At 33.3% G+C, this 11,918-nt stretch overlaps 1 protein-coding gene and 1 pseudogene across 1 annotated transcript; both read left to right on the forward strand.

Annotated features, from left to right (window-relative positions):
- Positions 1-6,560: 6,560 nt before the first annotated feature.
- LOC120133908 (ras-related protein Rab7-like) lies at positions 6,561-8,078 on the forward strand. The gene is made up of 4 exons (XM_039150403.1): positions 6,561-6,839; positions 7,503-7,649; positions 7,749-7,829; positions 7,941-8,078. The coding sequence occupies exons 1-4, from the start codon at positions 6,561-6,563 to the stop codon at positions 8,061-8,063; spliced, it is 630 nt and encodes a 209-aa protein (XP_039006334.1). The 3' UTR covers positions 8,064-8,078.
- A 922-nt stretch (positions 8,079-9,000) lies between these two features.
- LOC120133909 lies at positions 9,001-11,244 on the forward strand (annotated as a pseudogene).
- The last annotated feature ends 674 nt before the right edge of the window (positions 11,245-11,918 follow it).

Raw genomic sequence — 11,918 nt, forward strand, 5'->3', positions numbered from 1 at the left:
AGACCCCGGCAATTATCTAGAGGTCATAAAGAACCTCGGCAACTGTCCATAGGTCCCGAAGAACCTAGGTAAACTGTCCATATGTTCCTTAGAACATAGGTATACTGTCCATATGTCTCGAAAGACATAGGTAAAACTGTCCATATGTTCCGTAGAACATAGGTAAACCCTCGACTCTTGGCATGCCAACTATACCCCTAGCTCTCATATCACATAACAAGGGCATTACCATCTATAACATTTCATATCACTTGTTCTTTCTCTTCTATCACATACCACATGTATGTGTAACCATATATTTCATATCATATCACATGTATCACATATTGCATATTCATGTAATCATATATCAACCATACTTTGTTTATCTCACTTTTCATACCATTCATTTATCACATATATGTCACTTTACTTATAACACTTCTCTGGTTTTCATATGACATGTAAAACATTGTCATCTCTTGTTCTCATATAATTCCATATAGTCACTTATCACTTATCACATAGTTTACATCCTATGATCATAAAACCATATCAATAACACATATACTCATGCACACATATAAATCATAACAAACACGTACCTCTATGAATTCATGCATTTTACTATTGGAAATAGACTTATCATACGTCTTATTTTCCATTTAACATCATATACTAAATAATGTGCACTCACATTGGCCTCACTAAGTTTTAATCCACTTTATGATTTCCTCTCTTTCGATCGAATCTTAACTTGATACACAACCCGGAACTTGTTCGTGTTCGATATCTACATAATTATACATTGATACATATCAGTATCTCATTGTTATAATTTAATCTATCATTTCTTAGACCAAAAGAAATGTCTATTTCAATTTCCCCTTGAAGTGCATCGATGTATGCTACAGTGCATCGATGCATTCTTTAACATGTGCATCGATGCACTACCCATGCATCGATACACAAATTACCTTCGATGTTTTCATTTTAAAGTGATACATCGATGCACTCCTTATGCATCGATGCACCATTTGCATTCAATGTTTCTTCTTTAAAGAGTGCATCGATGCACATTCAATGTGTATCGATACACCTTTCCCAGAATTTGCATTTTAAGCCCGAAAATCCATTTAATTCAACTCAAATGCTTCATATTTCATCCCCTTTCATATTTCTTACTTACATATACATATTTGACCTCATTTATACTCAATAATCACTTCTTTAACCTCCCCTATTCTCCTGAAGAAATTCAAGAATCATACCCAAATTTTAATATGTTATAAATCCAATTCTAATACTTCATATATGTTAATTAGATTGATGACAAGTCAAATTCACTCTAAAACCTCATTAAAGAACCCTCTTTCAAGATTTCACTTATTCCTCTCTTTTCTTTAATCCCTTCTATTCTCTTCATCTTATTGTTTCAAGATAATTTAAGCTCTTCTTATGCTTAATTATCACCTAATAATCAAAACTCAACCTTAAATTTCAGCTAATAATCAACAAATAAAGAAACTCACCTTTGCCTAGCTTGGGCACGTTGGAGAAGAATAAATCAAGTGAAGAAGAAGAGAGCTTTCATCTTCCTCTCCCCCACGTATTAATCTCCTAATAAAGGGGAGAAAATATCTTTCCTTGTCAATTGACCATTTTACCCTTTACTTCATTTAATAATTACCAACTTTTATGATTTATTTCCAAATAAATCATTGAACTAATCCATGGTTCTACTCTAGTCACCAAATTCTGATTTGCGGATCTTACACATTTGATTTGCGGTTTGCTTCCATCGAATCCCATTTGACTGCTAACAATGAAGTCGTGCATCATCGCTTGGACGCATTGGAAGCTTAACAAATGGAGTTTCAACGGTAGATGCTTGCACGTATAGATGCTCTCTCTCTTGAGATGCAAGCACGATTTCCTCCTCCTCCCGATCCTCCGATGGACTAGATCTATCATTGTTATGCTTTCTTGATTTTAAAACTTAGATTGATTTTGATGTTTCTGGAGTGTTTGTTTTGATTTGTTAAATGTTTGAATTTGTTAGGAGTTGGATGATTGGATGTTTGAACTTACTATATATATATTTGGTTTGGTTGAATTTTCTTATTTTTGCATCATTAGACATATATGACCAATTATACCATTTCACATTTGATTATGAATATTGTTTATGAAAGCTAATGACTAATCTCTCTTTTGATCTTTGATCTTAGCAGCTGAAGCTATATATATATATATATATTTAACCAATTGGCTGTGTTTTTCAAAACCTTGTTTAGATCGTTTTAAAGTCTTTTTGATTTAACAAAAAGGGGGAGAAGTGTAAAAGTGTTAAAGGGGAGAAGTGTTAGAGTAAGGGGGAGTAATTTTTCAAAATTTATTTTCAAAGAAAATCTTAAAATTACACACATGTTTTGTTATATCAAAAAGGGGGAGATTGTTGAAAATATTTTGATGTTTCGATATAAAAAATTAAGTATAAATAAATTTTAAGATTTTGCAAATGATTTTCTAAGTATATTCGATTTAATTACTCGAATATCAAATTATTACTCCAAGTCTTCAAGATCAATTTCAAACCTTACTAAATGTGTAAAATTGTGTTTTATACTTAATATATTTTTGAAACAATTTTCACAAAGTATTTTGAACCAAAATCAAGCCTAAAATCAATTTTCTAGAATGATGCACCGATGCACAATGGAATAAATTGAACATCGAATGCATTTCATGCACCAATGCACATACTATGCATCAATGCACTCAGAGTTTTATGAAAACATAGAATGCATTTGATGCATCGATGTACCAGCCATGCATCGATGCACTCAGGCTATTTTGAAACATCGAATGCATTTTATGTATCGATGCACTCTTAGTGCACCGATGTACTAAGGGTCCAATGGTCAAAATATTTGAATTTTACACTTGATGCACCGATGCACATTGGGTATGCATCGATGCACTGACGCTCCCAACTGATTTAATTAATTGTTTTCACACTTAAACGGCTCTATTGACTCCGCTAATCATCCCCAACGTTCATAATCATTTGAAGGATTATTTAAACAAGCTTAGAAGCCATTGATCAACAACAAGAAAACACAAGAAACAAGAATCAAGAGAGAATCAAAGAGAAAGCATCAAACCTTAAGTTTGAGCATTTCAAGCCTATTTTTCATTCAATATTCATTTTGCTTTCAAGAACACTACTTGTACTCAATTGTATTCATTTTTTAATGTTCTTTTCTTTGTTCTAGAATTGTGCAAACAATCTACCTTGTGAGGATTTCCTTGTAAGTTTGCAAATTTGTAATATTCTCTTTGAGAAAGAGTGTTCTCAAGAATTGGGGTATATTCTTGAGGGAGTTGTAAGGTTATCTCTTTGGCCTCAAAAGAAAGAAAAAATTAGTGAATTTGTTGGAAAATCCTTAGTGTGGATAGCTAAGGTAGTGGACATAGACTTTGGTTGAGAAAGTCGAACCACTCTAAATCGATGTGCAAATCTTTTCAATTTTCTGCAAAAGCTTCATCCAAAATTTTAATTGCCAATTCAACCCCTCTTGGCCAATTCCATCGATCGATTAACTCAACAGAATCCAATTCCATATTCTGTTTGGTTGGCAGGAAATGGAATTGGAATCGGAATCCAATTCCATATTTTGTTTGGTTCGGAGACATGTCAGATGAATTTGATTTCAGTAATATAAAATGAAAGAATTGCCCTTTTTGGTTTTTTGCTTTATTTTAGTTTGTTTTACAACTTACATGTAGTAATATATTATAAAAATTAAAAAATATTAAATTTTCATTTTATTGATTGATTATTCATTTCAATAAATTATAAAAATCCTTTTTATTTAATAAAAACATTGACTTAATTAAATATATATATAGAGGTATTATTGTAATTATTCTTAATTATATATTTTTTTCGAGTCGGGTCCGGTTTTTTTCACCCTAAACCCGAACCCGGCCCGAATATCACATTTAAAAAAACTCGACCCGACTCGACCCGAATATCACACTTAAAAAACTCGACCGACCCGAACAAAATAAAGTTTCACCCGACCCAACCCAAATATATGAATTAGAAATCTGACCCGACCCGACCCGAAGTAATAAAAAAATTATTTTTATTCAATAAAAACAGTGACTTAATTGAAAAAAAATTATATATAGAGGGGTATTATTGTAATTATTCCTAAATATATAAGGTAAAATTATATATATTTTGGGGTCAAGTATTTTTCACTATAAACCCAAACTCGACCCGACCCGAATATCACACTTAAAGTTTCACCCGACCCGACCAAAATAAAGTTTCACCCGACTTGACCCGAATATATGAATTAGAAACCTGACCCGACCCGAAATAATAATAAAAAATATTTTTATTCAATATATGAATAAGTTATCAAAAGATTGATGAGGGTAGTATGGTCAAATTTCAATTCCCTCCAACAAAAGAATTGAATTCCATCCATTTTTTTGATGGAATTCATTTTCCATCATTTGATGGAAAGTTGAAGCCATGAAGGATTTCAATTCCCTTGTAAAACTTAAACCAAACATGGGAAAGTGGTGGAATTAGATTCTAATTCCCCCTAATTCTAAGGGATTCATGCCAACCAAACACCACCTTAGGATCCATTGATCAATCATTAAATGAAGATCAAGGGTTTAAATCCCTCTACTTAATTTTCCATTATTTCATTTAGGTCCAATTACAAATTATGGACCTCAACTATCATTTTTTCATTTGGCCACACAACAATGCCATTTATCATATTTAGTTTTCAATTCAATCCTAAAAAAATAAAAACTAATATAATATTAATGGATCAAAGTCAATTAAGTTCGAATCTTGAATATTTAAATAATAAAATAATAAATATCATATTTTCGATAATTTGATTTGAACTAATTTTAAATGGTGAAATTAAAAATGTTACAAAAATTCTTCCTCAATTTTTACCTAAGGGGAATAATTATGGATATTATTCCTCATTCAGTACTCATATTCTCGGGTTACTTTATGATAGTGTGCTAAAGGTATAATGTCAAAAAAGTCTCTAATATTTAATTAAATAGTTTTTATGATTTGTATTAATTTTTGGAGTATTTTGACATTTAATGTTTCATTTTGAGGTAAAAAGACCCTTCATAGATAAAATCTGTTAATTATCAAACGACTAATGCTAAAAAATAAGAATATTTTTACCTTAAAATAAAATTTTGTGGGCCAAAATGTTTTAGAAAAAAATAACGGCCAAAGTAACTATTCAATTTAATATTAGAAGTCTTTTTACCTTAGAATAAAATATTAAGAATCAATATTTGAACATATTATTCCCAAACTTAATCATTTGATCACCCTTGACTAGTAAAAAATAATAGTATATATTATTTAAGAAAATAATAGATTTTTAATCTCTAATAAAATATTTTTTAAGAAATACTATACTTTCAAAGTATTATTTTTATTATTATTTTAAGATGATTGCAAAATAATATAGATTTTAGAGATTCTCAATTAAATATTATTAATATATTATAATAAGAGTAAATTGATCTATCATCGAACTATAAAATATAAGGGTAAAATATACAAATAGTCATACAACTATAAAGTGATGTTTTATTGAGTCTTTCGATTATTCAAAATTATAAAATAATCCTTCAACTATGGGGTGTTACTTTGTTGAGTCATCCGACTATTAAAAGTTACAAAATGATCACCTGACTATTTAGTATGTTCCAAACTTGTCCTTTTCCGTTTAAAAATTGACTACAGTCTGAGCTGGATGTTAACCTTATGACTAAGATATGATAAAATTTGATTACATAATCTAAAAAAACTATCACATCTCAATCAAAAGGTTAACATCTAGCTCAGACTGTTGTCAATTTTTAACTGAAAATGACGAGTTTGGAATATACTAAATTGTCTGGTGATTATTTTGTAACTTTTAATAGTTGAGGGACTCAAAAAATAACATCCTATAATCAAATGATAATTTTCTAGCTTTTACTAATTGAATGACTCAACAAAACATTATCCTAGTTGAACTACTATTTGTTAGGAATGACAACGGGTCGGGTTCGGGGCGAGTTTTGCTCGCCCTGTCCCTGAACCCGAAATGAATCCCCATCCCCGACCCGATCCCTGACGGGTTTTTTATCAGGGCGCCTCGTCGGGATTATTTTTGCCCCATCCCCGAACCCGACCCGAAATATTATACCCGACCCCGAAAATATTTTATATATAATTAATATAAAAAATATAAAATATTATATATATAATTAATATAAAAAATATAAAATATTATATATATATATATATATAATCGGGGCGGGTCGGGGCGGGGATACCTTACCCCGAACCCGACCCGAACAAATCCCCGAAAAATATCCCCGAACCCGACCCGATATCATTCAACCCGACCCGATCCAAACTTGACTGGATTTCGAGTTTCCCCTTCGGGTTCGGGTCATATTGACATCCTACTATTTGTATATTTCAACAAAAAAAATGATATCCAAATTTTTATTAAAAATAAATGAACTTTGGGTTGGGGGGGAAGCGCTGGAAACTTTATCCAATTTTCCTACGGAATTTTCTGCCAGACCAACAAAGTCCAAGAGCAACTCACTTACTATATTCTGAATTTCCTTTTCGTTGTTATCAATACGAACCATATATATATATATATTGCTTGTCTTTGCAATTTGCTTTTAGATGTGTGAATAAGAAGTCTAGCAATCAGTATAAGGCAACAATTGGAGCCGATTTCTTGACAAAGGAAGTGCAGTTTGAGGATAGGCTATTCACTTTACAGGTTAGGTTTCGTGCTGAGAACAAACATGCTTGATTTAGTATAAAGTTAGTATCCTGATTCCTGAGCTCAAATACAAGCATTTCTTTTTAACATTTTGATGAGCTTGATTCAGCTGTTGCATTTGGTTTTTGGGATCTGAATTTCTCGTGCTGGTTAGTGATTTCGATAATGAAGTGGCTTGCTTTTTATCTCTAGCTCTTGTACTTAGCTTAGCTATGGCGGAATAAAGCTTAACCAGGATTTATTAATTACACCTATGATCTGATCTGTAGCAAATGCATCTTACTTTGCTCTGTGATCTCACTAATTTGGAGCTGCTAGTGGCACCTTCTTTTTTATTCATGGAAAAAACTCGGAGATGGTTACTTTTTCTCTAGTTGTAGAATTGACTAGAAGCGAATTTGTGATGGCTGACTTGGGAATTATGTTTTATTGCGCATTGATTGGACTTTGGTTGATATGATCACTGCACAAATTTATTTTCATTAAGAAGGGTTCTGTAAATTACACAGTAGAGTTAGACGGTGTTATGGACCCCCATTGAGTATTAATCTAGCAAATTGTAGCATTAATTCTGAAAGGATTGAGGTTTTGTTTTAGCTTTTCTTGCGTTTTATGGTTGGCCGCTTGCTTGTGATTTTTCAACATTATTTTGTTTCCCAGATCTGGGATACTGCTGGCCAGGAAAGATTCCAGAGCCTAGGTGTTGCTTTCTACCTCGGTGTTGATTGCTGTGTTCTTGTATACGATGTCAACTTGATGAAATCATTTGACAACCTTAACAATTGGAGAGAAGAGTTTCTTATTCAGGTACATTTAATCTGAATTTCTGAATTCTGTTTAAATCAGCAAATCAGCTCTACAGGATTTATCAAGTAGAAAAATGATGATTTGAAAAACCTCTTGCAGGCAAGCCCTTCGGATCCAGAGAATTTCCCATTTGTTGTTTTGGGAAACAAAATTGATGTGGATGGTGGAAACAGTAGAGTAGTATGTATATTTATTTTTTATTCTTCTTTCTTCCTCTGTAGTTGTATTACATGTCATTTCTCGCTTCTTCTCTACAAAGATACAATTATCCTCTTCTTGTGGATTCTTTAGGTGTCTGGAAAAAGGCTCGAGCATGGTGTGCCTCAAAAGGAAATATCCCGTATTTTGAGACATCTGCCAAGGAGGGAGTTAATGTGGAAGAAGCTTTCCAATGCATTGCAAAGAATGCCCTAAAGAATGGGAAGAGGAAGAAATGTGAGTTAACAAATCATAATCAGTTAAAAATAATTCTTAATTTTGAATCATGCAAAACCCTTCAGCTGTACTTGACACTAATTAGTTGCTACATAAAGAAATGTAATACGATAATGGAATGAACTGACTCTCATTTCAAATGCATTCTATTTTAGTTTATTTCATGCATTAGTCAATCATCTTACCGTTTAGCACTATATCATGATCAGAGTAGAAAAGGTGAGACTAGATGATAAAAAGGGGAAAAATAAGAAATCAAGGGTTAGGGATTGTATCTGAAGATTTGGGGATTTTTACTTACCCTGCACATGAGGAGGCCAGAAGTAATTACAAGGGGACTAGCATGAATCAGGTGGATTGTGAACAGACCCAAAATAAGAAGCCAATATCAATAGTGAACGTTGAGGTTGTTAGCCAAGAACAACAGCTGGCAAATCCACGGATTTGGTACCTATAAACAAATAAATAGAGAGTATTGCCATAGAATGATTATCTTATGCAATCAATGAATGAAAAGTTAATTTCCTAAATTCTCGTTCTTCTCTTCGTTGTCTATCTCTACTATTCTTTGTCTATTTTTCTTCTCTAATCACACTAGGGTCATAGCAAATTGGAATTCAGAGCCATCATTTCTTGGTAGCTTGAAGCAAACAACCAAGGCATGACAGACTCCATTAATCTTTATGCGATTCAGAAGCAGCTTGACGATCTCACCAAGATGATAAAACATACAACGACTAAATCAACTCCTCCAAAATGGTGGGAAGCACATAATACTCGCATAACTAATTTGGAGACGAAAATGGACACAACCCAGAGATCGGTGGAGCAGATCTTCCAGATTTTGGCTAGTACAAAGAGTGAGCAAAAATAATAGCAGAAGGGTTGTGGTAATGTATCTCAGGTGTTCGACAAAATGCAAGTAAAAGAAGCTGAGCCATTCATCATTGAATCATCCAACCTCTTTGATGGTCAAGATCCTGCAGAAATAAAAGATGAGCAGAAACATGCAACGAAAAACGATAAAAAGGCTATAATGGATGATGCTTACGGTAAGAACATCTACTCTGTCTGTACACTTGAAGAAGCTTGCTTTATGCCCAAAACTGAGCTAGAAAACACTAATCCACCACTTAAATGTTATGCTGAAACTACAAAGAGTGGCCCCAACAATGGTGTTATGATACTTCACTGCAAAGGGCATAAAATGTTTGAGAAAACGTTAAAGCTTCATCATTGCATAAATCATAGCAGTGGTGACAAACTTCTCAATCGTGGTGCTGAAAAATTCAGCAAATGTGAGTCTAAAGGGGTTCGCATCCACTGGTTAAATCAATACCAAAGTCCGAAGTCTTACCTCTACATGGATAGAACAAAAATTTGAGAGGAGCTGAATCTGAATCAGACTTCTTCAAAATCAAATGCAGTTTCTAGAAGAGTTAAGAAGGAGAACAATCACTTATTATGATACCGGATGGAGGATGGAGCATTATCAATTGAGGAATATTGGAGATGCAAATATGGAAGCCAAAAATGGGAAAGAATTGATGGCAGACTCTGAAACGGGGTTGGTTTAGAAAACTATCGATGCAGACTTTTACCTGCACTGACTCAATTTGCAACCTAATCATTCCCAAGCACTTACCAACCTGGGGAACATATATATGGAATGGAACATGGTTGTTGTTGCTTCTTACTATAAGGCTACATTGGTTGTCACAACAAGGTTGTCTGCTCCATTCAACAACCTTGTAGTAATCTATAAGCAAATTGGAAACTATGTGGAAGCTATATCTTGTTATAATGAGGTTTTGCGAATTGATCCCTTAGCAATTGATGGGCTAGTAAACAAGGGTAACACATACAAAGAGATTGGTAGAGTCACAGATGCAACTCATGATTATATTCATGCTATTAACATCCGTTCAAATATGGAAGTAGCAAATGTAAATATGGCTTTTGCTTATAAAGACAGTGGAGATGTGGAAACTGCCATCAAAAGTTATAAGCATGCACTGCTTTTTCGACCTGATTTTCCTGAAGCTACTTATAACCCCATACATACATTACAGTGTGTGTACAGCTGGGAGGAACGCAATAAAATGTTTACTGAAGTTGAAGGAATTATCCGAAGGCACATTACTATGTCAGTTATTTCCACTGTGCAACCTTTCCATGCTATAGCATATCTTATTGATCCAATGCTTGCCCTTGATATAAGCCTTAAATATACTGCTCATTGGTCCATAATTGCATCATGTTTTGCTCTCCATCCTTTCAATCATCTTGTATCAATTCATATCAAGAACAATGGTGGAAATGGGAGATTAAAGGTCGGTTATGTCAGCAGTGACTTTGGCAACCACCTGTTGTCTCACCTCGTGGGATCAATATTTGGCATGCACAACAGAAAGAATGTTGAGGTCTTTTGCTATGCCTTGAGTCCAAATGATAGTACTGAATGGAGGCAGCGTATCCAGTCTGAAGCCGATCATTTTATAGATGTCTATGTTAGGCATCAAATGTAATTGCCAAAATGATAAATGAGGATGAAGTACATATCCTTATCAACATGAATGGTTATACCAAGGGTGCAAGGAATGAAATTTTCTCCATGCAGCCTGCACCTGTACAAGTCTCATATATGGGATTACCTGAGACTATTGGGGCAGTTTACATTAATTACTTGGTCACTGATGAGTTTGTTTCTCCTTTGCGCTATGCACACATTTATTCTGAGAAGATTGTCCATCTCCCTCATTGCTATTTTGTGAATGGTTATAAGCAGGAAAATCATGATGTGTTGGATCCAACTTGTCAGTACAAACAATCTGATTATGGTATTCCAGAAGATAAATTTATTTTTGCACTTTGTCTCCTTAGATTTCCAGCTGCTGGAGAAATGAGATTGCGAGTGTATGTTGTTGCACAAGGAGTACAACCAGACCAAATTATTTTCACTGATATGACCATGAAACAAGAACATAGTAGGCACAGTGCTTTAGCTGATCTTACAGAGAATGGTTTAGTTGGTTCATTGCACTTAAGACAACCACCAACACAAGGATCATCTCAAGGAGAGGGACATGCCATCAGTATAAGGAAATTCAACATTGAAGGCAACAGAGAATCAAAGAGCATGAACTATTGGAGTTGTTAGCTTCAACCATAAGAAAGAAAAATCGTGAGCAATCTATAGTTCACTTAATTCTCAAACCCAAGAAAAACATGAATCAAATGTTAAAGGTATGGGGTGTGAAGGCACAAAGCAGAATGGAAATTTATAGAAATTTGAATTTTTTTCTTTGTATTATTATATTTTTTAAATAAATAATAAAAAATATAATAGTAAATATATATAGGAGTGAAAATTGGTTATTACACAATAACATATTAATTTGAACACCTATAGTTTCAACAATGAATATTAATTTTAACAAAAAGAAAATATTTCTTTTGTGGTGTGAAATAAAAAATAAAGTAATATTTAATTAAAATAAACAAGATGTATAAGTTGGACGTTTTTATTGAAATATCACCCTTAGACCTATTAATTAATTGTCAGATATTCTTTCTCCTAATATTATCGATTTAACACCCTTTCTGACAAAGCGTAAATTTTCATTCTCGCCTTAGCGGGGTTTTGTCCGAGCTGAAGTCACGTAAGGGAAAGTGCCGATCGTCATCCTCGCAGATCATGAAGCACGCCTTCCATATGTCCACATTATCCCTAAAAGTATTTTTAAAAAATATGTTTAAAAAAAATTAAAAAAATAAAACTATAGAGACTAACATCGTAATTTAATACATATTAGTTCCATGAGTTGAAGATCT

This window comes from Hibiscus syriacus, unplaced genomic scaffold (assembly GCF_006381635.1).
Source record: "Hibiscus syriacus cultivar Baekdansim isolate YM2019G1 unplaced genomic scaffold, ASM638163v2 tig00110597_pilon, whole genome shotgun sequence".
In the NCBI taxonomy this organism is placed as follows: domain Eukaryota; kingdom Viridiplantae; phylum Streptophyta; class Magnoliopsida; order Malvales; family Malvaceae; genus Hibiscus; species Hibiscus syriacus.

Excerpts from the sequence above, each read along its gene's own strand:
- LOC120133908 (XM_039150403.1), top strand. The coding sequence starts at position 6,561 with ATGAACTTTGGGTTGGGGGGGAAGCGCTGGAAACTTTATCCAATTTTC. Across the intron at positions 6,840-7,502 it reads ATAGGCTATTCACTTTACAG|ATCTGGGATACTGCTGGCCA; the intron begins GTTAGGTTTCGT and ends TTTGTTTCCCAG. Across the intron at positions 7,650-7,748 it reads GAGAAGAGTTTCTTATTCAG|GCAAGCCCTTCGGATCCAGA; the intron begins GTACATTTAATC and ends AACCTCTTGCAG.